Source organism: Sturnira hondurensis, unplaced genomic scaffold, assembly GCF_014824575.4.
Source record: "Sturnira hondurensis isolate 20B ecotype Veracruz unplaced genomic scaffold, ASM1482457v3 Scaffold0001872, whole genome shotgun sequence".
Lineage (NCBI taxonomy): Eukaryota > Metazoa > Chordata > Mammalia > Chiroptera > Phyllostomidae > Sturnira > Sturnira hondurensis.
The window spans coordinates 21,659,863-21,687,447 of NW_028074503.1; the positions used below are offsets into that span (position 1 = coordinate 21,659,863).

Consider the following 27,585-nt stretch of genomic DNA (forward strand, 5'->3'; position numbering starts at 1 on the left):
TGAGGCCTTGCAGGAGTGAGCCTCGGCTCTGGGGCATTTGCTGGTTTCATGGGGTCACTGGCAAGTTTCTTTGGGTTGGTAGCTGCGAAGGTAGCTGCGGTGGTGCTGGCTGGAGATGGCGCTGGCTGGAGAAAGGAAAGAGGGCAGAGGCCTCTGCGTGGGGCCTTTGTTGATGAGACGATGCCGAGGCATCAACATCAGGATGCGTGCTTCTGGGTCAGCTGATTGTTGCTTGCCCTGGCCACTGAGAGGAGGTTGCGTGGGGCCATGGGCATCTTCCTGCCGGGTGTCCTCTATTACGGTGCAGTCACCTCGGTGCACGTTTGGTAAGTGCCTGCTATGTGTCAGCAGTGAGCCAGAGAGCAGAGGTCCTGCCTCATGGAGTTGACATTCCATCGTGTCCCCAGCTTCAGTGCCCATCCTAGGGCAATGGCCAGGGAGGGTCACTTGGATCTTAATGGGGAATCTTGAAAAAGTCTTCACATTCCAAAGGGGTGTAGCTATACTAGGGGAATCTCAGGCATGGGGCAGATATGTGGGGCTGTTCACCCAACGTGAACAAAAACTGCGGGCTGGGGGGAGATTGTTCAAGGAAACCAGATCCAGAAAAATAGCTAGACATGTCCCCAGTACGGCCTGGGGCTGGGGCACTTGCGTGTACGATCTGTCCGACCCTTTCTTCCTGACCCATGGATGCCCCCTGGGAGAAGAAGAGGCTGGGGGACCATGGTGCCCAGCTCCCTGGAGTGACATCTAGGATGCCAGGTTCCCTGGGCTAAAAGCCTCTTGTCGGCAGAGTAATTGGATATGACTTGCAGCAGGAGGGAGCAGAGGTATTCAAGTTGACTGTGCTATTTTTAAGTGCCCTGCCTCCCCCAAGTGCAGATCTCAAACTCAGCGGGGGAGAGTGGCTCATCGCTGAGCCTGGGGAATCAAAAAGCAGCCCCTTCCCCCGTGGGGTTTAAATCTCCCTGCCCCCATCTTTCAAAATCCAGTCTCACATTGAACAACCACCTGTGAATCTTGCCATGACCACATGTCCCGGTTTGGGGAGGGGTAGACTCCAGGGGCCGTGGGGACGAAGGGACATATGCTGGTTTGTACTGGCTGCCAGCTGGCTGGGGCCAGGCCCTGGTTCCTTGGTTGCCTGGCAGCGCCAGAGGCTCACCACAAAGCCTGCAGGCAAACATGTTCCTGCCTGTCTGCCATCCGCTGCTGTCATTGACTCTTGGTAGCCACTCACAGCTGCCTGTCAGGCTCTGAAGACAGTGGGAATCAGGGCAGAGAGCAGGCTCCCTCCTGTCAAATGTCCCTCTGGGAGCTGAGCCCTACACTGACTGAGTGTGTCCCAGGCTGGAGGGGAGGGCCACACTGCTGATGAGGCTGCCTCCTTTGTCTGTTTCTTCTCACTTGCTCTGCTTCCTCTTCCCAGCACCCCAGCAGGTGCAGCCTCTGGTGGAGGGTCCTCCGAGCCATAAGTTGGCTGTGGAATATGCACCCTCCAGGGCAATGGCTGGTGGGACTGACTACCCCCCACTCTCGGAGAAGGACAAGGCCACCTAGGGCTGGAGCTGTCATGGAAATGGAGATGTTATTAACAGCCAATACCTTCCATGCTCCAGCTGTCAAACCTTGGGCCAGGAAGCACCGTGCTCTGTTATTGAGGAGGACACAGAGGCCCAAAGGGGAGCTGCTGGCCACCTTCACTGGCAGGCCCTCCCTATCTCCCTTACAAGGATCCTCTAAACACCCCAGAAGTCCCAAGGCCTTGCTTGCAATGCGTGAGGGATGCTTCGGCTTCCAACAACGCAGTCTCCTCTTTGAGAAGCTGGCAGTGTTCCAGGTGTCTTCCCACCTTCGCCAGGTGGCCAGGCTCTGTGGCACTCTGTTCAAGCTGGTTGCTTTGGGTGACAGGTCCTAAACTTAGTTTTCAAAAATTGTTTGGTTAACACATTGCCAGCTGGGAACCTCGTCAGGACCTCTTCTCTCTGGAGTGGGATTAGAACAAGGTGAGCTGCCCCGGCCCTTTCCAAGGGCCCTGATGTTCAAATTCACACCCAAGGCATCTTTTATAAAGCAGCATTGCCCCAGCCAGCCTTATCCAGAAGTAGACATGTGGCGACACCTGAGGGTCCCTGGGGAGACCCTCTTCACCCCACGCTATGTCTGAGCAGATCTGAGCCACAGGTTCTGAGTGCACTCGGAAGGCCCTTGCTGGCGTTGGGCTCGGCTCAGCTCCCAACACTGAGCCCAGACTCACCTGTGTTGACCTGAGCCCCGGGACAGGTGATAGCAGGTTGCTTACTTTCTCAGTGCACTTACCATCTAATTAAGGAGAGGAGAGCTGAAATGTGGGGAGAGGAGATGGAGACCACGGTGGGAAGCCCAGGGAGCCTGGGAGGGGGAGGCTGAGGAAGGGGCAAAACAACACTGAGGACTGACCGCAGTTTCTGCAGTTTCCACTCTGTTGCACTTGCATTTTTTATTATTTTATTTTTAAAAACTACTCAGTACGTTTTAAAAACCACCTAACACACGCATATGGTACAGGAAGATAAACAGGGTCTAGGGCAAATAATTTCCCCTTTTTATTATAAAATCTGTTATGATAAAGTCCTAAGTATGTAATTCTGTAACAGAAAAATATCACACTCCAACACGCTGTATGACATTTTAGGAGCAAAGTTCAAATTAAAACTATAAATTGTTATACATGTTATTACCTTACCAACCACACTCAAGTAAGCCTTACCTCTGCCATTACATACACACACATAATGCACACATACACATTATATATATATTCGTCTAACATTATATATAATGCATGTATCATACATTACATGAAACACATAATGTATAATATACACGTTATATGTATATGAAATGTATAATATACAGAGAGAGAGAGAGAAAACCACGTTCCCCTTCCTTCCCTGCCCCCAGCAACCCAGCTTCTCTCCTTAGGGGGAACCACTGTTTTCAGATCTCATGGATCCTTCCGGAGATAATCCTCACATTTACTTCTGCTACATATGTACTGGAATCCAACCCACACCATTGAACCCAAGCTATTGCAGCACCCTCAGGGTCCTGTCACTCGAATGCTGATGGCAACATCCTTCATACTGGGCCCCATACATGTAAGTCACCTTACATTATTCCAAGCCCCTTACCCCTGTGTGTCTCATGCAAATCCATGACAGTCCTGGAGGTAGAGATGGCTATATCCTTATGCCCATCTTGCAGGCCAGGAAACTGAAGTTCAGAGAGGGCAGACTGCTTGTCCAAGGCCACACAGCAAAGGAGTGATTGAGACTGGACTTGAATGCAACTCTCCTGACTCCCCAGGATGGTGCGTCCCACTGTTCCCCTGTGGGAAAATACCTCATCCCCCCTAGATTGTGCTGGAGATAGAGCAGGTATTTAATAAAAAATAATTGACCCGGCCCTGGACGGCGTGGCTCAGTTGGTTGGAACATCACCCTGTGCACTGAAAGACTGCCAGTTCGATTCCTACTCAGGGCACATGCCTGGGCTGTGAGTTTGATCCCTGGTTGGGGATCCTGCGAGGGGCAACCAATCAGTATTTCTTTTTTCTCTCTCTCTAAAAAGCAATGGAAAAAATGTCCTTGGGTGAGGATTGAAAAAATAGTAGAGAGAGAAAAACAATTGATGTGGTGAACCAGGCCGGTGAGTAGTCTGGTCTGACTGTCCCAGCAGGCCACGGGACAGGCTGTGGCCACTAAGGTATGTGCTCTCGCACACATGCTCACACGCACCCCCACACAGACCCCCCCAGGCTCCAGGAGAGCAAAGGCAGCACATGCAAATCCCTTGCTTCTCGTGGCTGCCTTGCCCTGGAGGAGAGGAAGGGGGGCAGTGGTAACTGGGAAGGACCATGTGAGGGGCCCTTCACCCCCATTAAATATCTTCATTTGGTGCCACCACAGTATTGCAAAGGGGGGCACGCATTCCCACTGGGCTGCAGGAGGAGGCATGTGGGACCAGGGCCTAAGCCACCAGTCCTGCAAGGCCTCTAAAGAACCTGGCAAGATGGACCTTTATTCTTGGCTCACAGACATCCCACCGGCTTCAGGTGACACCTGGAGCCCAGGAGACTGGGGCAGGGGCAGTTTCAGGACCTGGGGGAGCCTCTGTGTCATTCAACGTACTCTGTCTCCTATGCCAGGATGACCTTGGCCAGAGCTTAACTAGCACCAGTTAGATGCCGTTGTGAGACCTAAGACAATAACCTTGCCGGCAACTTGCATAAGAGGCCCCTCTCAGGGTACTTGGTCCTTTGTTGAGAACGTATTTGGATGGTGCTGACAGTGTAGGAAAGACAGGCTCGGACTCAGAAAAAAAACAGGCTCCAGATTCCCAGCCCTGGGCCTAATGATAGTAGGTAAGTCCATTTAACCCTCTGGGCCTCAGTGTCTTCATCTCTAAAATGGGGCTTCTTTCCACCATTCGCTGTGCTGGACGGTGCAGGGCTGAATTTGGGAAATGCTCTGTAAGAGGTGATGCGACGCAATGACACAGCTGTCGGCATGAGGCAAAGACCGAGTGAGGTTCCTGGGGATCTGGAGCACCTGGGGCGAAGGAGGGAGGAGCAGGGAGGCAGCATGCGGTTCCCAAAGCCTCGGAAATGGACACGAACACTGGGTGGGAGAGTTGAGGTGCCCAGTGTGGCACCAGCTGGCCACCGAAGGCTGGGGGTTGTCCTCAGCCTTTTTGACTTTGCTGTTGGCATTTTCCCTGTTAATTAACATGTCATGGGGGTGGAGAGGAGGAAAAACTCAAAACAATTGATTTGTCTGTTTGCCAGCACATCTGGGAAAAGGCTGGCTGTGGGAGGTCAAAACAGGCTAAAACCCAGTGCTTCACATTCTCAAGGGCACTGTGGGTTTCAGTTCTCTGCTGCTATTGCTGATGAAAGCTCTAGGAAATCGAGGTTCAACAGCAAACCCTCTGGGGAGCAACAGGCAGAGAGGGAGAGGGAGAGAGAAGAGGAGGCATTAGAAGCTCTCTGGCTTTGAGGGGTGGGGGGGAGGGTGCCTAAGGGACATGGCTTGTACTTAGGGGGCGACCTATCTATCCATCCTGTAAGGGTGCAGGAGCACCCAGATGCCATCCAACCCTCTCCTGAGCTCTGGATGTTCCAGGGAGAAAAGAAAAGGATGTTCTCTATGCATCCAGACTCATATTCAAAGCAATAAGAGCATAACTCAAAATTGAGTCCACACCTCAATAAATGGCAACATCATTTGAATCCATTAGCTTTTCTGTATAACAACCTCTCCAAAGCTTGGCTTTAAGACAACAGCCATTAATTTAGCTCACAACTCCATGGGTCGATAATTTTGGTTGGGCTCAAAGAACTCAGCTGGAAAGTTCTTTGGTCTTTTCTGGGCTCACTCATACACCCATGGCCTCTCTGGTCATCTGGGACAGTTTATCTCTGCTGTATGTGGTCTCTCATTCTCCAGCTGGTTAGCCTGGACTTGTTTACACAGTAGAGGCAGGGGTCAGAGAGACCCCCTCACTCAACATCTCCACGGTTTTCCCTTCTCTCTGGACGGACAGACAACCTTGCAAGTTCATCCACACTGAACATTAGAGATTTAATGTGTTGCTATATTGGGGGCATTTGCATCTTAAGCAGGAATGAGAGAGAGAGAGAGAGAGAGTAATGCTTAATCCAAAGCACTGTCTTCCTCTTGGAGAATTTTTGGCTCCAGTGGGAATGTTATTACCGGACCATGAATCTCTCTGCTCCCTGGTTCATCCCGAAAGAAGGAGGCCAGCCAGAGAGCTTCTGTTGGCAGGGAGCCCTGGGGCAGCCTGTTGCCGGGTGTCCTGGCCACTCTCCCCTGCCTGGTGTTTCGCTCCAGACCATGCTTGGGCTTCATGGGGACAGAGGGGACACACGAGGAGTACGTGTGTTCTGAGCTGCATCTCTGCAGCCAGCCTTGGGCTGGGCCGTGTCCTCTGTGGGGCACTTTCACAGGTGCGGTCTCACAGTGTTTCTCTGGCCAGGTGGGCAGGTGAGGAATTGTGTGCTCATTTAGCAGATCGGAAGGCTACAGCTCAGAGCTAGAAAGCCAGGTGCTTCAGCCCTTTCCTGAGGACTTACCCAGGGCTGACCTCTGTGGGCACAGGCCCAGTCTTGTCCCACAGGGACTCTTAGTCCAGCTGGGTGACTTGGTTGAAGGGACATTGGCCGGAAATGATAAATATGTAGGTTATGAAGCAACAAGCTGAGTGAGCAGTGGCACGGCTGCACCAGGCCTGCCAGGGGAGGGCCAGTGGGGCGTCAGAAGGCAGGTGCAGTCACAGGCCAAGTCCGGGGCGGACAAGGGGCTGATGGAGTCACCTGAGGTGACTTGAGGTGGGCCTTTGCTGCTGGTTAGGTGCTTGGGATCTGCCGTTCTGAGAAACCTAAGCCCTGCCTTTCCCAAGCATCTTCTTTTCCCCGCTCCTTTCTCCTTCTTGACATCTCCCTTCCTGTTTTCTCTTCTCGCTCCTGCCTCCCTTTCTCCTCTCTTAACATATTCTCCACTCTTAACAGTGTCCTCCTGGCCTTCTCTCTGCCTTTTTCTCTGTCTCTCTCTCTCTCACACACACAGACACACACACACACACACACCAGGGTGTTAGACCGAGGTCCCCATGAGCAATAACAGTTGGGAATCTAATTTAATTGCCTGTGGCTTCCCCTGACAGTGAGTGGATACCCGCCCGCCGATGTGATTTGATTTCAGGGGCATGGGGAGGCCAGGAGCCCCCGCAGTGCCCAGACGCACTGGCTGCTGTCTGAAATCCCACCATTAGAACATCATGATGTGATCTTGCCAAAACATAACTCCTCCTGAGAAAAGCCACCGCCTCGTGTTTTCCCCATTGCAGTTCAGAGTAAGTGGGCCCCGAGAGCCAGGCTTGAAGCAGGGCACAGGCGCTGGGAGAACTGTATTCAGAAGAGAGTTCTCCGGGGGGAAATGGGAGGCTGATGAACGGCGTTCCCCTCAGTCCTGCCCACAGTGTTCATGGGGCCTTTGTGTGAGTGGAGTGAGTGTTTTGTAAAGCTCAGAGGAGAAGGCCCCGCCCAAGTGGCTTTCTGAACTTGACCTGCCGTTGGGGCACCAAGCAATGCTAATGGGCATTGTAATACTAATGGACACTTCCATTAGAAGTGCCCTACTTCCTGTGAAAGTTGCTGGGGTTTGGGGATTTACTTTTTAAAAAATTTGCTTGAGTTTTTATCAAGAATATGAGGAGAATGTCTGAACCCGTGACCTATGAGAACCACACATGGCTTACCACCAACGCCACCAGCAAGGCAGGCCCCTCCTTCCTCAGTCTGCTCTGGCTCTGCAGTGGCTTTTTCTTCTGGGTTGTGATTTGCACGGACCACCTAGCGCGCTGGGCCACCTCACTCCCTGCCGGTCTTGCAACTGGGCCCCGATACTCATCTCATTGAAAGAGTTCCAGCCTTTTTGTCTGCAGTACTTCTCAGCCCCTTTAGTTACAGTTATTCCTTGACCACCATGCAAACCGTGCAAAATGCTGGGAGGCAGCTGCTTTGCAAACTACCAAGGCTTTTAGCAAGATGCTTCTTTCTACACGTTCAACTGTCCATATTCATTCATTCATTCATTCATTCATTCATTCATTCATTCAACCAGCAAGTTTTTACTATGTGTTAAGATCTGTGCAAGCCCTGGCTGGGTAGTTTAGTTGGTTAAAGCATCATCCCAATATGCCAAGGTGGTGGGTTTGATCCCCAGTCTGGGCATAAATAGGAATCAACCAATGAATGCATAAATAAGTGGAACAATAAATCAGTGTTTCTCTCTCTCTCAAATCAATAAAAAAATAAATTGGAAAAAAACCCGACCTGTGCCAGGCACTAGGGATCTAGGAGAATGAGACAGAGCCAGGTCCAGCTTTTACGGAGCAAGGTCTTCTGACCATAAATGCCCTCTGTAATATGTCCTTTTCTGACTGTGGTGGGAATGTTTTTATAACCCTCTTTGGCATCAGATGGAGACAAGGCACCTTCTGGGATGGATGATGCCCAGAAGGGACTGTCTGGCCGACACCACCCTGTCTCCTTCCCTTTCCCCCAGCCCCTCACAGCAACTGGAGCCCAAACTGGCCCTTGGCTGCTTACTGGAAGCTTTCTGTTTAATTTTCTCATGCCCATGGGCAAGTGGGCTTCCTTGGGATGGAACATTGTATCCTGAGAGTTGGGAATTCAGTTCCCTGGAAGAAGCTGAAGTTTTCGTTAGCGATCAAAGACTGGCCCTGGGGAAGCATTCACAAAGCTGCTCTTGGGTGTAGGGATCCCTTTGGGCCGATCACTTCCTTTCCAGGCCCCAGTGCTCCTCTGCTGGCGAGGCCACCAGACTACAGGGAGGGAGGAAAGCAGACCTGCGGCAGCCCGAGGAGCCAAACCATGGCAGCGACCTCCTGGGGTTGATCAGACTGGAGCAAAAGTGGTTAAACAGATCGGCCTGGAGCAGGCAAAGAAGCCAGGAAGGACAGACAGCCTAGGAAACTGGGCTCTGGGCAAATGACCGACCTCCATATTCTTCACCTCTGATTTGTCTGGTTTGTAGTCAAGCAGTTAACTCGTGAAGTATCCCCCTGACTCCTGGTCCCAGCATTCAAAATTCCCCCAGTTTCCTGTATACTTCCCCAAGCAGCCTGCATCTGGATGGATGGCAAAGGATGTGTTACCTAGTCACGTGGAACTCAGATGGGTCCCAGCATGGCAAAGTCAGGGCGGGCCATTGGAAGGCTCAGAGATGCGGGAAATGCGATTCTGAGCTGTGTCAGTGTGGCAGGCAGAGGAAGCTCCTGAGGGGCCACACCGAGTGGAACGGGGACACCTGCCTGTGGCTTGCACCTGGGCTCAGGTCTCCAGGCTTGGGCCCTGAGAACTCAGCTGGCTCTCTCATTGCTACTAGGCTCCTTCCCCCTTTCCCTACCACCCAGGCCAGCGTTTCTGTGCCTTCGTGGACCAGTCTGGCCTAACTACGATCAGGCAGAAGCTGGGGCTTGCAGTGAACTTGTACCATCTCATGGTGAGCTTAGAATGGGACCTGGAGGTGCTCCAGGCTGCCTCCCACTCCAGTGTTCCCACTCCTCTGCTGGCCAGTTAGTTGGCCTCTGCATGGGCATCCCTAATGATGAGAAACTTTGGGGGGACAATGTGGCCTTTGAAGAAATGTCTTCCCTATGTTGGTCCAGATCTACCCAAATGAGCCTAATCCTTGGCCCGCAGCTATTCCCTGGCCCCTCTTCCCCCTCCTCCCTGCTCACACCGGATGCTTCAGCTGTCTCCGTCATCACAGCCCCATTTACACGAGTCCATGCTCGTCTGAGATGTCAGGAACTGGTGCCGATATCCCAGAAGTTTCTCCCATCCTTTTCCATCCGTTGAGCCCTGTGAGATGTAGGACCTGAGGAAAGCCTTTCCCACGAGGATTTTTGAGGGGCCACATAGGACTTGCCTTATGACAGAAGCACCCAATGGGCTGGAAACATCTTGGCCTCCTCTGTAAAGCAGGGGTTTGTCCTGGGCATTTTCTTAGGCCAGGGAGCAAGCCTGGGGCCACTGGCCACAGTGGACCAGACTAAGCCTATACAATCTTACCACGGCTGTTCCTCAACATCTCCCACAGGAGACAGTCAAAATCCTTCCCTGTAGGCATGAGCAGTGGGTTTCTTGCCAGTTTCCCTAGGCAGAAATGGGCTTCCCCTTGGGGGCGGAGGGCTCAAGAGAGGGATGAGGGGTGGGGAGAGGGGGTGGGACTGCCAGGGCCCTAGCATGTCATTTCTGGGCAGGAGGATTTCTCTCTGGGAGCACCACGTGCAGACGTATATGGGCATGTGAGGATCTGGGTGCAGGAGGGGGGACTGAGATGGCAGGCTGAGGGAGAGCACCGTGCACTGGGACTTGGGAAGCCTGACTCCAGCCCCAGCTCCCACAGAACTGCCTGAGAGCACTGGGACAAACCACCTACCCTGTCTAGCCTCGGGGTCCTCATCTGGAGAATGAAGGCTGGACGATCTCCAAGCCTCATTTCGCTTGATTATTTGTGTGATTGTTTAGAATGATTCTAAGAAGAACCATATTTCCTCAGGAGCTAATAATTTGATATTTCATATTTTTATGACAATGGAGGACTTTCTTCCTTTTCTTTCTTTCCTCCCACTGCCCTCCTTCTTCCTTTCTCTCCTCCATTCTCCCATTCCCCCCCACATCCCCTCTCGGAGGACCCCTAAGCCTCCTCTGAGAACAAAGGGCATTTTCTGCATGGTATTTGCCCTGAAAGCATTCACTTCACGGCTTATTATTGGAGATAAAATTTGTCCACAAATAAAATGCCAAGCATTGTAGGCAAATGCCACAAGTCCAGAGGAGCGGGAAGTCTCATCCACAGGGGAGATTACATCTCAGAGTTAAGATCTGTCCTGGGTGGTTAAGGTTGGCCAGGACGCAACTGTCCAGCGAGGCCGGGTAGCAGGACCAGGGGCCAGAGAATGGCCAGTGTGGGCGTGGAGGCAGGCAAGGCCCCTCGGGACTGGAAGAGGAGGGGAAAGGTGAGAGGGAGAAACACCAGGGGCGAGTTCCGGCAGGGAACAGAATGCTCCGGATTGGGTGTTAGGGTAATGCGGCGGCCATTTGGAAGGTGGATTTTGAAGGTCAGCACTTGTCTGTCCTTCTACTCGCTGTTTCTAGCCCACTTCAAATGCTGGAAACAGCAACAGAAGACTCACATGCTTATCTCAATAGGGGCTGGGGCAGGAGGCCTGGGCCTGGGCCGCCCAGCTGTGGGACCCTGGGGCCGTCACAGCATTCAGTGCACAAACACCAAAGGTGAGAGGCCTGGCCAGGGGATGTCTGTGGTCCCCACCAGCCAAGAGACTTTAGCAGGTGTGTAGGACCAGGTATTACCACTGGGGGAACTGGGCCTGGGGAAGGCAAACTGTCTGGTTCAGGTCTGACAGTGAGAGGAGGCACCCTGTCCCCTGCCCCCAGGGGCAGAGAACTTGCCCCAGTAACTCTGCCTGCCTGAGAGCCTCTGGTGGCGGAGGCCTTCCTCACTGGTCTCTTGTGGGCACATATTTGCTTTTCAAAAGACTGGTTTTCTTTGCAACTTGAGAGCTGGAGTTTCAGAAGGGAGTAACATCTGACTCCAGCCCCAGCTTTGAGGAAGTGCTCAGCAGTGACAAGCCTGAACCTTCCGGTCCCTGGTCCCTGCCAGCTAGCTGCCCACCACCATCCTCTCTGCCCCCAACGTCCTGGGGCCTCCCCATAAACCCCTCCCTGAGGCCTGTCCTGCCCCCACTGTGAGGGAGAGCGCTGCTGGGTCAATGAGCTGAGTGACAGCCTGGAACCTGACACCCTGAGAACTGGCCTGTGGAGGATGGGACACGCCAGACTGGCTTCCCTGGGGACCAGGACCGTTCCGTTCCCACTCTGCCCTCCCAGGGTTCCATATCCCCAGGAGGAGTGGGGGAGATTTGGTCCTGGTTGGCTGGTGGGCCTGCAACAGGGACACTGGGCCAGCCTTCCATGGAGGCGGTCATCACCGGGGAGGCTGGGTGGGCAGCAGGAGGGCGGGCAGAGGAGATGTCAGATTGCCACCCTCGTCCTTGCTCCACAGCATGGCCTGATCTTCGCTGTGTGTGTCAGGTGAGGGCGTGGGGGCGGTTGCTTGCCCTCAGCCCTGGGCTGCTGAGAATGAAAGCTGCTGTCCTTGGGGGTGACCGCACTGGTGCAGGTTAGAAGACAGAGAGGATCCCTGCAGTTCAGGGGGCACCTGCTGCGGAGAAGCCCTGAGCAGCACCCTGGCCTTCTGCCTTCGTTACAGTCTCTGGCACTGACTTCCTGGCCCAGCTCCTCTCTGCTCCTGCCCAGGCCTCACCTTGAGGCTCCTCGGCACCCACTTGACACCATTCCCCTTACCCCCAGGCCCAAGGAAAGCACAGAAGGAGCTGTGTGTCCTCTGGGTGTCCTGGCTCAGTTTCTGTGCCACATTCCTGTTTGGAGGTCCCCTCACTGCTGCCTCCGCTCTATCCAACGCTGTTCCCTAGCTCTGCCCTCTCTTTCCTGTCCACCATTGGCTTTCAGGAAAGACCTCGGTTCAAATCTCTACTCTGTGATTGGACCTTCCAGGGCCTTGGGACCTCTGTTATTGTTACGTCCACCTACCTGGGCCAAAGTCCTGGGCCCAAGTCCTCTGCTTCTCCCTTACTGTTCCTTCCAGTGAAGCCCTGTGGTTTTTCCATCCTCTTATGCACTCACTCCAGCTGTAGGCCTCTTTGGGCTTCCTGCCGTGAGACAAGAATCAGGCACCAGTCCCAGGGCACTTGTGAAGCACCTCTTATGTCCTCTGTGTGCCAGGTGGGCATCAGGTGAGCCTCGCCGCACACACTTCCCCTGCCCCAGCTGCACAAGGCTGACTTGGGCCTCCCTCCCCAGCCCACCCCAGGCTGGAAGGTGCTGCACCCAGCCAGCTCTCGGCAAGGGGTGTTAACAGTCAACATTGGTTACTTGGATTCTAAGATGTACATGTTTTTCTTCTGAAACAAATGTGTGCCTTACGATGATGTGTTTCTCTAGTGCGTTATTTTGTTTGTTTCTGGGAGATCCTTCTCCCCACTCCCTAAAACTGCTACATAGCTTATGGGTAAGCGAGCTTGCAGTCAAAGGCATTTCAGCCCCAGGGAAATAAACAGTATAGTTAGGGACATCGGGAGATCATTATTATTTTTTTAGCCTCACCCCTGCCCCTCCCCCAGTCAATCCTCAGATCCTATGGAGATCATTTTTTAACTCACTGAGTGACTCTAGTGGGAAAAATTGTAGGTTGTCTATTGATGGGGGGGGCCTTGGGGACGTGCATGTTGTTCAGATGTCACTGATCATTGGCTTGTCATGGGCCCAGATGTTCCATCCTTAGGACTCCACTCCTGTGGTTTCAGAGACCAAAGAGAACAGCAGTTCTCTGCCACCTTCACAGACATGACACAGGGCTGCGGAGAGGAGGGGGTCCCTGCATGTGTGTCTCCTGGCTTCAGCCCCCTTCTAAGCAGGGTGCTGAGAATGAGGACCCTCTGGGCATGGAGACGACAGGCGAGGGGAAACAGGGTCCCCAAACAGGAGTTGAAGGACCTTTGTGGATGACAGCTTGGTGGGGAGTGGGGAGGGGAGGGGGTGGAGGGATTGAGCAGAAAGAGAAAAGGGCTCATGGACAGGGATAGCAGCGTGGTGACTGCTGGGGGAAGAGGGCCTAAGGGGCCCAAATGGTAATGGAAAACATACAATAAAGATTAAATTTAAAAATTTAAAAAGAAACTTTACAGGTAGAAATTGCCTGGAACCTTATGGGACAAATAGGTACTTTTGTTCACTTTTCTCTTGCCACCCATTCTGGAGAGAGGGCACCCATCCCCACTTTCCAGGGCAGAGGATACAGGACAGTGGCCACCTCTCCCAGCTCGGGCACTCAGTCGGCCCTCTTTCTAAAGGCCTCCATACAAACCTGAAGGCCCTGCCTTGCGGGCTGAGTACCCCTGTGGCAGGAGGGCTTTGTGGAAGAGAGGCCCCTGCTTCTTCTGGAGGAGGGGCAGTGCCCAGTGCCCCAGGGGGAGCACACTGGCCGGCCCTGCCTGACCCACCTCTGCCAAGCCACAGCTTTAAAACCCAGAGTTCACCGAGCCCTCCTTGCTGCTCCCCCCCCCTTCAATGTCAGTCCAGTTCAACCTGAACCAGCCTCAGTGCCTCCACCCCTGTGAGCCGCTGTTTTCCGTTCAGTCGCTCCAATAGTCAGGCAGCCAGGTCTTCGCTGAATGCCAGCTCCAAGGGGGGGGCATGACGCTCAGCCAGCAGGGGGTGGGGGTGAAGTGTGAAGAAGCAGCTCAAGGCAGCCACTGCCAGTTGCCCCATGAGTGGCGCAGACAAGGTGTTCTGCAGGGACTTGGAGGAGAAAGGCGTCCCCCAGGGCTGGTGTGCAGGAAAGGCATGTTCAGAAGAGCTCAGAGGTGACCTTTATGGATGGAGATAGTAGCTGGCGAGGCATGAGCAAAGGCCCTCGTGGAAATGAGCGTGGCACACCTGGAGATTTCAGGAGACCAATATGGATGGCTGGGGGGACTTGGTGGGTTATCGAGATCAGGAGGATGTAGCCTTGCTATCTGGCTAGGGGCATGCCTCCCACCAGCTTGCTTAGGCCACAGCCTCTGGACTCCTGGAAGCCAGAATTCACCACGCCCAGGGGCCCTACTTATCCAGGGTGCTTATGGGAATTAAGGTTCTAGAGACTTCTTTTCTGGCTCACTTGAGGGCAGTCAGAAGCTATTTTTATTTTGTTTCTGCACATATTTATTTTTAAAGCATTAAAAAAATCTCTCAACAACACGCATGTCATCTATAAAGCTGAATGGCACCCACACGAGACATTTAGCGAAACAGTGACCGCCTGCCCCATGGCCTCCCCACCACAGTTCTATCATCCCCTGAAGCCCGGTACTTCAGCTCTTCTCTGGGCTCGCACTTCTGACAGAAGTTGCTAAGTCAATTCCCAAACAAATTCTTCTACCGCTCCTGGTTGATTTTCCAGTTTCAACATTGGCTATTTTCTTCTTCTTATGCCAGAAATGTCCTTTCCTCTTCTTCAGTTTATTGTGTTTATGATTAATAATAAATAACTGTTGACTGACGAACCAAGTAGTGCATAATAGTCATACTTCATTGCTCAATTTTTTGTCTTCCTGGAGGTTACAATCACCTTGATGGGGGTGGGGGGGCTTGTCTTGCTTTCTGTGATGTTTTTACAAATTATTACCAAATTCTCTGTCAAGTTGTGAAAGTCCTCCAAATACTGTTTTCATGTGGCCAAATCCACCGGCAGTCCTCTCGTTTCCCTCTCCCTGCCACACCCTCTCGGAGCACCCAGCCTCCTGCTCCCCTCGAAATGCCTGCTGGAGGCCCTACACTGCTGAGTATGCAGGTAACCTTGCCTCTTTGGGGGGCCCCCCGGCCCCCCCCAATTTCTTTGTTTCTCTCTCTGGGTTTCTCTGAGATAGGGTGTCAAGAAGGTTCATGTTTTTGAGACCCTGCATGTTTGAAAATGGCTCTAATTCAATTTTCGTGCTTGATTCGTTGTTTGCTGAGCGCAGAATTCTGGATTAAAAATCCCCGCCCCCTCCACCTCCACCCCCCGCCCTGATCTTGAAGGCAGTTGTTCCACTGTTTTCAAGCGTCCAATGCTGTTCTTGAAAAATCCCTGGAAATTCTCCTTCCTGACCCTCTGTGTGGCCCCTGTTTACTTTTTCTCTCTAGAAGGTGCTAGAATCATCTCTTTGCCCCCATCATTTGGACATTTCACAGTCACACGCCTTCATGTGGGTTTCTTCCCCCATCGATCTTCCCAGCACTCAGGGGCCTCTTCTATCTAGAAACTTGTTTTCTTAGTTCTGGGAAATATTTTTTGGTAAATTTTTTTTCACAATTGTCTCCCTGGTATTTTCTATGTTCTTTCTCTCTTACTCGTCAGCGTGGAATCTTCTGACCAGACCCTTCACTGTTCATCTCCTTTTTCTCCCAGTTCTGATCGCCTAGCTCTGCTTCCTGGGAAATTTCCCCAGGGTTCCTTCTGTTGAATTTCAGACTTCACTCTTGTATTTTCAATTTCCAAGAGCTCGCACTGTCTCTCTTATTTTTCATTGTTCCTTTTAAAAGAACTTGGTTTTTTCATGGATCCAGCATCTTATTTCTCTGAAAAGTTTAATGAGTGTTTTAAAGTTAATTTTCCCCCTAGTTCTTACATTACCTCAGTTCCCCTGAGTTCATTTCCTTTCTTTCTTTTCTTTTTCTTTTCAAAATTATTTGTATATTCTTTCTCTCTTTTCACTTTGTAATCCTCCTCAAGAGACTGGCCACCTTGGGCTGTCTGCTCATATTGAAGAATAGGTCACTAAAACCTTCCAGAAGTTGTGTGTATGTGTTTTCCAACCAACAGGCTTCCTTACAGAGTGGCCAGCTGGGGACCCAGCCACTTCCTTGGGGTGTTCCCAACCAGAAGTATCTGTAGAGCTCTTTCTGGGGCTAGTTTCCAGTCCAGGGGTATGGTGGGTGTGGAAAAAGGGCATCTGGGTGACAGTTCTTTCAGAACCAACTGGCAGAAGGGGACAGGAGTCTCCAAAGATTCATCTGAGACGTCCCCCTCACCCCACAGTCTGAGCAGTGCTGCGCTCTCCCCCCTCCATCAGCGCCCCTCAGGCTGCACTTCCCTACATACTGCTGGGGTGAGTGGGGGACCCCAGGCAGACGTGCTCCTCATACAGACTCGAATCTCCTCCCTGTCCTCAATGGCACAGTTGCCCCCGCCTCCCACTCCTGACCCTTCCAGCACGTGTGGCAAGATCAGTTGCCCTTCTTGCTGACCGTCCATCCCTTCAGTGGGAGCTTGGTTTCTGATTTCTCAGCTCTGCTAATTCCTCCATCTGCTTCCCATCTTCCAGACATGTGTTGACATCTGTTGCCTGCTGATGTCACCTCTCCTGTTCCCCCTGTCCTGGTCTGTTTATCTGCTCTCTATTCCTTTGGTCTCCTTTTCTCGGGGTCTGGGAGGGTGCTGCACCTGCCGTGGTTAGCAGGAAGCCTCTGTAGACCTTCCTGAGGGGCCATGCACTTGTCCTGGCCTTACTGGAGACTCCAGGGCCAAGGGCTACGACTTTGCTTGTCACCAGAGTCAATTTTATTTAGAAAAGTAAAGGAGACTTGACTAAATGTTCGCTGTACCCAATGTATTCCTAGAAATGATTGCTTTTAAATAAATTATAATATTATAACACATTGTCAAATTATTATTTATGTGGCCAGTTTTTTTTCTCTCTGCATGGACAACAACTTCTGGTTGTTTCCTCTCTGGAAATGAAGGTTTCCTAGGGGCTGAGTCCCAGGTGGGTGAGGCTCTGGTGCAGTTCAGAGCTTGGCTAGTCTGGGCTCAGGGTTCTCTGCGTGGCATCTATTAGAGAAGGTAGAGAGGTCATGAGGTGGCCTGGGAGGAGTCTTTTTCAAGAAAGCGAATCAGCCTCAGGGACTTTAAAACTCCTTTAACAAGTGTGTTAATTAAAAAATGGTGCTTATCTATTCACTAAAGAAAGCACCCATCTCTCCCCCCACACATAAGGCACCAGGCCTTGGCTTGGCAGCATCAAAGATGACCATATGGATACAAAAGTGATGAGATTGCTGAGTTCTAACGAAGGTCTTGAGTTTCACCAGCTGCAGGGTGTTCCAGGGCGGCGGTGACGGGGCCTGTGGGGGAGGGGTGCAGTGCCGGTCTTCAAGGAGTCTTCTTTCTGCCCTTGCTTTTCCAGGTGCCCCCTTTCAAAGGTCTCAGCATCCTCACGCTACCTCCTGCCGCCACTTCCACCTGGGCCCCCCACAGCCGCAGCAGCTCGCGCCGGACTTCCCCCTGGCCCACCCCGTGCAGTCGCAGCCGGGCCTCAGCGCCCACATGGCCCCGGCCCACCAGCACAGCGGCGCCCTGCACCAGTCGCTGACCCCGCTGCCCACCCTGCAGTTCCAGGACGTCACAGGTCCCTCCTTCCTACCTCAGGCCCTGCACCAGCAATACCTCCTGCAGCAGCAGCTCCTGGAAGCCCAGCATCGCAGGCTGGTCTCGCACCCCAGGTGGGTGTTTTAGCAGGTGGCAGGGGCGGGGCCTAGGGCGGGGCCTAGGGCAGGACCGTGGTCACTAAGTGGGTCTGTGCAGAGGCAGAGCTTTTGCTCCAGTTGGGGAATTCATTTCAAGCAGTGAGGGCTACCTCGACTCCGCACAGGCTCCCCAAGGTGTGTCCCTGACACATTGTCCAGGTGCAGGGACAGGAGTCAAGTAACTGGTGGTCAGTGGGCTTATAGGGGTATTTTGCAGATTGTGGAATATTTGACTGAGAACCCTTTAGGTCCCCACTAGCTTCCTGATCACCTGGCTCTAAAACCCGAGATTGGTGAGGAATACCAAAGGTCATGGCCGGTTCAGCCCTGCCCTCAGGAGCCCCTGGTCTGCTTGGAGAGGCCAGCTATGAAACAAATGGAGAATGAAGTTAGAATAAGGAAGCTGGGGTGGGTGGGGGCGGAGTGATCCCTGGCAAATCCCTTCCCCTCAGGAGCCTGAACCGTCAAGGGAAAGAGTGGAACCAGTTGTTCTCCAGCTTCTGTGTTCGTGGTTATGATGTGATATTTACTCTGTTGAAAAATGAAAGAGGAATTTAAAAAATTACTAATTCATTTAAAAATGACAACAATAAATGCCAATAAAATATTTTCAGAAAATGGCTGTATATTAATGTGGTAAGAAGAGGGACTGCCCCCCCCCACCCGCCTACCTCGAAACATTTGCAAATCTCTTTAATGCCTGGCTTAATAGAAGACAGCTGTGTTCTCCTGTCTGCTTCTGTTGCAGAATCACATGTCACAAATGTCCACTTGTGAGAAAATGAAGCAGTGAAGAACAACACAGTATTATTATAAAAATAGCTTTGAGCTCACAAACCCTAGGAAGGGATTCCCAGGGGTGCTGGGAGCCTGCTTGGAGAGCTTCGGGGCTGGGTGATGTCCAAGGCCATACACATCGGCAACTACAGGGGTTGGGTGCCTGGGACAGCAGGGGAGTGAGGCAGCTGAGTGTCAGAGGGAGGAGAGGCCACCGTGAGTGGAGTGTTCAGGGAGGCCTTCTGGCAGGAGGTGGCTTTGACCTGCACCGTGAAAGCTGAGGAGAGCGTGAAGGGGGGAAGGGCATGGTGGGAACAGAAGGTGCACAGACCCACCTGCAGCAGGCGGATCCGAGTGAGAGTCTTGAAGACAGACAAGCAGGGACGAGGGGAGTAGGAGAAGGAGCAGAGGAGACAGACGGCCTGGGTGCGCAGGGGGCCTGCTGCAGACAAACCCAGGAAGAGGCCTCAGTCCGGTGGGTGGGCAGCCAGACAGGGCAGTCATGTCTGAGTTGTTGGTTGCTGAGCAGCTGGGAAACCTCAGCATTTGGGGAGAGGGGCAAAGCCCACTGCTCTGGAGGAGGCTGCTCAGAGCTCCAGTGGACCTTCCTTCCCTTCTGGTGCAGGCGGAGTCAGGAGCGCGTGTCTGTCCACCCCCACCGACTCCACCCCAGCTTCGACTTTGGCCACCAACTCCAGACACCTCAGCCTAGGTATTTGGCTGAGGGCACTGACTGGTGAGTTTGGGGGGTCTCTGGGAGAGGAAGGGAGCGGGGAGGGCCTTGCCCGATCCGTAGAGTTCCTATGTTCTTTACCTGAATGATGAAGAAGGCCTGGTCTTCAAGCCCCAGGCTTTGCCCCTGTCCCCAGCCACCCTCAGGGCCAGAGGGCCCCCCACCGGGCCTGGTTCTGGCAGTTACGTCAGATGTGGCTGAGCACCCATGTGCCCAACTGGGGCGCAGTTCTCATGCTCCTGCACGGGAGGTGGGGGTAGAGATACAAAACATTTTCTAAGCTCAGCGAGGGCTAGGAACCAGTGGTTCTTGGGAGGAGGGCAGAAAGAAGTCTCAGGAGTTAGGATAGCCAAGGAGAGGGTGAAGCGCAAGGCGCCCACAGGGAACAGCCAGAGCGTGCCAGCAAGGAGACAGCCGGCCAGGTTAGAGACAAGGACTCCGGAGAGAAGGTGGGGAGAGAGGGTGAGGGCGATGAAGGCAGCAGGCCCCTGTGGCATTTTCCTGCAATCCCCTGCCCCTGGGACAGAGGTCTTTGTTGCCCTGGAAGGTGGTGTCACTTGGTTTTGGATCCCTGGTTGCACCAAACTCTGATTGTAGCCCAGGAGCGGGCTGATCTAAACTCAGGTTGGATCTCAACACCTGAACACTTGACAAAGGTGTGCAGTTCCCTGAAGTGGTTAGAAGGGCCCTCTGCCTGTAACTTATCTTTAAATAGTTCAGAAAAAAAATCTGTGGACATGTGTGTGTGTGTGTGTGTGTGTGTGTATGGGAGTTGGAGAGAAGGAGGGAAAGAGAGAGAGAGAAATAGAAATGCAGTAAAATAGTAAAATGTTAATACTTGGGGAATCTGGGTGAAGGCTATCCAGGAATTCTTCGTGCTGTTCTTGCAACTTTGAGGTCAAAAACTTTTTTTTAGAGAATGTAGAAACAAACATACAAAACCCCAGAAGAACCTCTGGGAAGAACGGACTATTAAACAAAACGGACATGTGGCTGTGTCATTTCTCAGCCATTTAGTCACACAGCCGGGCTTCGGCAAGGGCTCCCAGCACTGGGGAGCAGCCCAGCACTGGCCGCCTGGGAATGATTCGCCAGGACAGGGCTGGCTGACAGAAGGCGAACAGTGCTTCCAAGTGCAGGAAGTAGTTGTTTGAACATGTTCTCTTGTCCCCAGCCCCTACTGGTTCTCAGGTACACGCTGTTAAATTGAACACCCCCTTTAAAGATACATTGCGTGGCGCTGACTTCAGCCCAGCCTTTTTCTAATTAGCAGATTCAAATCAGGAAGATTTAATTGCACTTCAGATTGAATTCTGTCCCTCAGCATCAAGTCAATCTAATTTAATTCAAGCTAGTCCACATGGAGTACCCAGGGCCCTTGCATACAGCTGAGTGATCTGAACAAACACACAGAGTCCAATGTGACATGTGGGACTAGACAGGTGACACAGGTGAGAACTATCCTGGAGAGATCTCAGGAGGAGCAGTGCAGGCGTTAGCCTTGGCCTTGGTCACTTTCTTTAGCCAAATCTCCTCGACCTTCTCACTCATTTCGGTCACTCTGCATCCCTGACCCCTGCTTGTCTAACATGAGGACTAAGACCCCTGAGGTTGGCCTGTGCCCCAGCAGGGAATGCTGGGCCACCCCTGTCCTGATGCCACCTGAACCCACCCACTCCTGGGCCCTTTATCCCTGTTCTGTCCCCACTTCTCAAGTAGGAAGCCTTTTCCAGAGGAGGAGGTGACAATTTTTCCTCCTTTGTAATTAGCTTTGCTCCAGCAAGGGCCAGCCTCCTGTGACAAGGGGCCTTTTGTAATTGCTATCCTGCCACTGGCATCCTGCCCCTCTTTTCCAGGGAGGCCTCTTCTGCCAGCAGAAACGCAGCCTGGACATGAGATGGCAGGAAATGGATTACAGGAGGCTATAGCCTCCCCAATCTGCAAGGAGGAGCCGTGGGAGGGAGGAGGTGGGGGAGGTGTGTTTGCAACGCCTTTGCCCCTTTCCCTTAGAGAACCACCAGGACCCATTGGATTCTGCTCTAAATCATTCCAGGAATTGAGACATCGCAACTGCCCTTGTCCAGCCCTAGGCCTTTTCCCCAGACAGTGTCTTTGAACCAGGATGCACGCTCCCTCTCTGGCCCAGACCCAATAACCTAACCCTGACCTTGAGCTACCACTCCAGTGTCTCCCTCCTCATCATGCTCCCTCTATGACTTAGTCCTGGCTTTCCAGTTCCAACTCTGACGCCCCAGCGCAGATGGCACCCTCCTCTACCACCCAACCCTAGCCCTGCCCAGGTGGAGGCCTCCAGACAGGAGGGCAGGAACCTCCTCCTATCCTTCCCCTGCAGGCAGCTCTGCCTCAGCAGAGCCTCGTCACTCAAACTTTTGGAGCGAGCACGATGCGAAGAACATAAGGGTCCACAGAGCAACCAGACTACTCCACGTGCCAAGGCCATTGACAGCAAAAGACCAAGTTCAGTTTGATGTTTAGACACAACTGATAAAAGCTGTGCTTTGAGGCCCTGGCTGGTGTAACTCAGTGGATTGAGCACGGGCCTGCAAACCAGACGATCGCGGTTCCATTCCCAGTCAGAGCACATGCCTGGGTTGCAGGCCAGTTCCTAGCAGGGGATGCATGAGAGGCAACCATACATTGATATTTCTCTCCCTCTCACCTTCCTTTCCCCTCTAAAAGATAATTTTTTTAAAAAAGCTGTGCTTTGAGACAACGTCCATGAGAAATCTCCAGGGCACCTTTCTGGGTAACTCGGAGGCTTCAGGCCCCTGGAATGCTTGTATGATCCCTTCCAGAACTCGGCCAGCTTCTCACCAGCTGATGGCCACCTCAGGAAGGTGGCAGGCACTGCTTCTCCAGGGGCTGATGTCTCCTCCAGCAAGTCCCCACCCAGGCTCCTTTGGGATCCAAGCAGCATCCCGTGTTCAGGGATCCTGGGTTTAGGGAGGAATTTTCTGATGAGATGGTAAAAGGGAATCCCAGAGCCCTCCCAGGCCCAACTGAGGTGGATTATCCCTCTCCTCTGAAGGCCAAGGTGCCTTTGCTTGTCCAGTCAGGTTTCTTGTAGTGCAGGCAACTCTGTTCCCAGTTCACAGGACTTTGCTTTGGTAGAATTCTCTGACTGTCTCTGGGCTGCTCTGAGTCTGCTGGGTTCCCCAAGGCTGCTGGGTAAATGCCAAGGGCCAGTGCTCCAGCCACACGCGGGTGCCCGTGGAATCCTTCTCCGAGGCAGGTCATGGAAGAGCGCAGGCCAGGCTCAGAACCCCTGGTGGCCCTGACTGGCTAGCCCAGGGCCGTGGGTAAGACACTGCCCTTTTCACACCTCGGGTGGGTCTGAAGACACTGGGGCTGGACCAGTGAATTTCTAAGTTTGCTTCTGACTATCTCCAAGAGTTGAACTCATTTCTCAAAGACATACCCATGAGGAGTAATTCCAGGGATCCAGGCAAATATATGCACAAAATATAGGAATATGTACATGATATTATAGATTTATCATGGCTAAAGCAGAAATCCCTTTAATAATAATAATAATATATATATATATATATATATATATATATATATATTTGAAGAAATTTGGTACTTTTTCCTGTCGTTTCCCTCGTCTGGATCTTGCTGGTCACAGTCTCCTGCCGTCATTTATGATGTTGCCCGTTTTCCGGCATTCTCTATACATTGGCACATAGATCAAGGCTTGAGCACATTTAGGTTTGGCTCTTATTTTTTGCCAAAAATACTTAAAGGTGGTGTTTTTTCCAGCAGGAAGCTGGTTGTCTCTCCTTTCGAGTTGTTAGTGGCAATTGATGATCTTTGCCTGCCGGATCCTTCATTGCTTCAGGGTCTTCAAACAAGGAGACGGATAATCCAATCATTCCTTGCTCATTTATTAGCTAGAAAACTTTCATGGGGAGAAATCTCCCTTTATCACCTACTTGGTTCCCATGAAGTACAGTTAATAGAAGAAAGGCAAGTTGAATGCTTGGTTCCCCACCGTTTATTTGCTAGTTTTCAAAATGAGGAGTTGGTTGGTTCCCTAGCATCCTTCAAAGGGACCAACTTTCCACAGTGTCATTTCGTGGCCATGGGTTGGCACCTCTCTGATGTGTTTCGACCGGTGGCTGTCGCGCTCGGGGACGTGCCGAGTGTCCGGCTCTGGCCGGCTGCAGCACCTTCAGAGTGTTTGACCTGGGCCTGGCAGTGTTCGACAGCTGTCTCGCTTTCAGTGACGACAAAATGCTTTATTCAATCTCAGTTTGCACATTCCGTGCTCCAGACCTGAAATGAGCCCTTTTCCCAAGGAGCCCTGGTTCCTTTTCAGTTGCATTAATTGATCAACTTTTAAGTGAAGTAAAGTTTCCTGTACCTTAAGGAGAGGGGTGGGGGGTGCCCTGGGGTGACTCATTCCTGCCTCACGGCTGTTGAGGTCCCTCTTTTCTCGTTTCCTCCAAGTGGTTGAAGCATGGCCTCTGCTGTCCCCTCCCCTTTATTTGGTCCTTCTTTTGGAATTTCTCTTGGGGTGGGGGGTGCTGTGTCTTGGGAGGGTGTTCCATGCACTAGTTTCAAGAAGTTGTATGAGGTCTCGACTGTTCTGGCCCCTTCAGACCCTGCAGAACCTTTTCTTCTCCAAGTCTCATTTCTGTTTGTATGAAGAGAGGGGACAGGCGAGTTGATGTCCAGTTCCTTGCAACTCTGGCAATTTGTGACTCTGGTTCTCCACCATGGGCTTAATGTCCGAGGTCCCTGCTGTTACCAGATGGCTGAGTCACTGTGGCTCCTGTGGCTCTGTCCCTACAGGGATCTCAGTGTGGACGCCGGCTTGAGTCCTGCTCAGTTCCAGGTGCGGCCCATCCCTCAGCACTATCAGCATTACCTAGCGACGCCTCGAATGCACCACTTTCCCAGAAACTCCTCCTCCACGCAGATGGTGAGTGGGGGCCCCTGCCAGGGTGCTGACGCCCAGTGGCCTGCTGGGGCCATGTGGGCTGGGGCCTGTGACTGGCCTGTGTGCTGCTCCCTGCGTCCTCTTCTGTGGTCCTCCTCTGTGTGTCCTGCTCTTTGTGTCCTGGGTCCGGCTCCCTGTGGCCCATCCCACAAGACTGGTGTGAAAAACAAAAGGGACCCTAGGGGTGACCTATGGCCCGGCCTGCTGAGCCAGCCTGCTTTCTGCAGGGGACCGGGCCTCTCTCTCTGCAGGTGTTGAGACTGCGGAAGGATCAGGTCAAGTTTGGGCTATTGTGAGCTGCGTAGAACGAAGGCAAAGATGTTCTATTAAAGTAGCAAAAGACTGAAAATCTTATCCGCAGGCAGCTTCTTCAAGTGGCCGCCCCAAAGCATCATTCCAGCCCGATGGCCCTTGCATCTGCCCTCACCGGCTCAGCCCCTCAGTCTCACTCTGTGGAAAATGAGGGGCGTGGGCAAGTGGTCTCGGCAATCCCATCGGCTCCAAGGTCCCGTGGTTCCTGTCATAAAGCACCATGTCCTGAGAATAAAAGCCAATGTTTATTGAGCACTTACTACATACCAGGCACTATTCTAAGCACTTTACACACATTATTTCATATAATCCTCCCAATAACCCCGCATGGAAGGGTAATGCCTCTATTTTACAGGTTGGCAAACTGAGGCATAGAGAGGTTAAGTAACAGGCCAGGGTCACGTGGAGAGTGAGAGGAGGAGCTGGGCTGGACACCTGGCCCTCTGACTCATACCTGGGTCAGGGCGAGGCGAGAGAGGCACCTCCACATGAGGACAGGGCAGACCTTGTCTTTATTTAAGACATTGGCATTTTGTTCATTACAGGTTTTTTACATTAATTTTGATTTTTAAAAATACTGCATTAAAATATTGTTCGTCTTGGCCACTGAATCTTTTGGTGCCCCTTAAATGCGATGCCCTCATGCATACACCCCCGCCCCGCCCCCCTGGTCGGGCAGGGTGGAGTTGAGGGGGAAGTAACTCACTTGGCCCCCCAGCTGCCTGGGCTTGAAATCGTGGTCCTGCCGCTTGGTCGCATAACTTGGGCCCCTTACTTAATGTCTGTGTCTCGTTCGCCCTCTCAGTGAAATGGGGATAGTGATTGCACCCACAATGCAAATTAGACGAGACTCTCAAATTTGTTAGTTATGGGAAGGGCCTAGAACTGTGCCCGGCATGAAACCAATGCCCCACCTGGTTAGGTGTTACTTTGCCAATTTAGTTATTCCTTCCAGGCCTGGTCCAGCGTCAGTCTGGTTCTCAAAGAGGTGTGGGGGGGCCCGGGGGCAGGCAGAATGGCACCGATGCCCGCAGTTTCTCAGGGCGTGCAGATTGGGGGTTACGGGCCGAGGAGTGGGACGCTGGGCTCATGGAGCCTTGAATCCTATCAGAGGCATTTTCTCCCCTCCAGGTCGTCCATGAAATCCGAAACTACCCTTACCCTCAGCTTCACTTCCTTGCTCTCCAGGGACTGAACCCCAGCAGACACACCTCTGCAGTTCGGGAAAGCTACGAGGTACGCCGGGCCCTCTGTCTGGGAGTCAACCCTCCTGCCAGCCTAGCTCCAGCGGGGCTGGTGGAGAAGCCATTATCCTGTGTCACTGCTGTCCATTGCGTCCTCTCTCCCGTTCCCCTGCTGGTGGGTAGGGCGTGGGCGGGGCAGGAGGAGCCTCGGGAGGAAGAGGGAGAAAAAGAGAGAGTAGAGATACTTCGGTCTTTCAGACAAGTTCTTCCCGATGGTTGTGAGAGTGCTTCCTGCTAACATCTTTCAGTGCCTCTCCCCCTCACCGCATGTGTTTTTTCGCCTTTGCACACAAGCGCTCACGTCCACACTCTCCTCTTCGCAGGAGCTGCTGCAGCTCGAGGACAGGCTGGGAAATGTGACTCGGGGAGCCGTGCAGAACACCATCGAGAGGTTCACCTTCCCCCACAAGTACAAGAAGGTGAGTCGGCCAGCCCGACAACCTGCCTGGTAAGGGTGGCCGCGGAGAGTGTCTAGTTGACTCTGGCCTGGCTGTCCGCAGAGGGACACAGTCCCAAATCTAGAGGCCTTTGCTCTGGGTGGATGCTCTGAAGCTGCAATGCCTTCCCAGGGTTTTCTCCCTTTTCTCTGCCAGGTGAGACCAGGAGGGGAGATGGGGGCTCCTGTCAGGAAGGGAGGAGGCTGGGTACACGTGTGTGTGTGTGTGTGGACTCGTGAGTGGGTGCAGCAGGAAGGTGTGCGGGGAGGCGGGTGTTAGGATCTGAATAGGGCCAGCCCAGGAAACAGCTGCACTGAGGGCTGAGACTTGCCTTGGGGAGAATTCCAACTCCAGACTCGCACGTGGCCACACGGGCGGGCGGATGAGGTCTCAAAGCCACATTTTCAATTCTTGTTGAGCATCGGGATGACCAGAGGAGCTTTTAAAGCTGCAGATTCCCAGGCTGCCCCCTGAGCCTACAGAGGTGGACTCTCCAGAGTTATCGCCAGGAATCTGAGATGGGATTAGAGGCCTGGAATCTGAGTTAAAAATTTTTTAATTGAATTAAAAAAAATTGGAAGCAACTCTGATGTCCCTCAATAAATAAATGGATAAACAAACTGCAGTGTAGCCATACAATGGAATATTATTCCCCAATAAAAAGAAATGAGCTATTAAGCCATGAAAAGACATAAAGGAACCTGAAATGCATATTGCTAAGTGGGAGAAGCCAGCCTGGAAAAGCTGGATAGTGTCTGATGCCAGCTCTATACTATCCTGGAAAAGGAAACTAGAAACGATAAAAAAGATCATGTATTGCCAGGGGCTTTAGGAGAAGGAGGGAGGAACGGATAGGTGACTCACGCCAGGGGGCGGGGATTTGGGGGGCTGTGAAACTATTTTGTGTGATACTGTAACTGCAGACACAGGACAATGTGCATTTGTCAAAATCTGCGGGACTCTTTACACAAAGAATAAACCCTGATGTCAGTTAAGAAGCCTCACTTCATAATAGTGTATCGGTACTGGTTGGACAGTTGTAACAAATCAATCGCGCTAATGAGAGTTGTTAATACTAGGGCAAAAAATAAAATCTGAAATGAAAACAAACGAATAAATCATTTTTTAACATTGAAGAGTTAAAAGCTTCACAAGCGCTGAGCACCTTAGGGCAGGAATGCCCTCCTGGTGGTCGGGCCAGAGCCCGTCTTTGCCTCTGCTGGCGGCCCCAGGACTCGGTGTTGGAGAGCAGGAGGCGTAGGAAGCAGACACTGTTACCACTGTCTCACTCGGTTGGGGCAGCTATGGAAAAACACCATGACCTGGGGGGCACGTAAGCCAAGATCAAGCACTGGCAGATTTGGTTTTCAGTG

At 52.4% G+C, this 27,585-nt stretch overlaps 1 protein-coding gene across 2 annotated transcripts in view; it reads left to right on the plus strand.

Moving 5' to 3' along the window:
- Positions 1 to 27,585, plus strand: part of ARK2C (arkadia (RNF111) C-terminal like ring finger ubiquitin ligase 2C) — a 96,809-nt gene that overhangs the window by 59,099 nt on the left and 10,125 nt on the right. Inside the window, exons 2-6 of one of the 2 annotated variants that reach the window (XM_037033763.1) lie at positions 17,404 to 17,719; positions 19,146 to 19,256; positions 24,072 to 24,201; positions 25,663 to 25,767; positions 26,099 to 26,194. In XM_037033763.1, coding sequence (XP_036889658.1) covers positions 17,404 to 17,719; positions 19,146 to 19,256; positions 24,072 to 24,201; positions 25,663 to 25,767; positions 26,099 to 26,194 — 758 coding nt within the window. The remainder of the gene's footprint in view (positions 1 to 17,403; positions 17,720 to 19,145; positions 19,257 to 24,071; positions 24,202 to 25,662; positions 25,768 to 26,098; positions 26,195 to 27,585) is intronic. The other variant, XM_037033770.1, reaches the window with a different exon arrangement.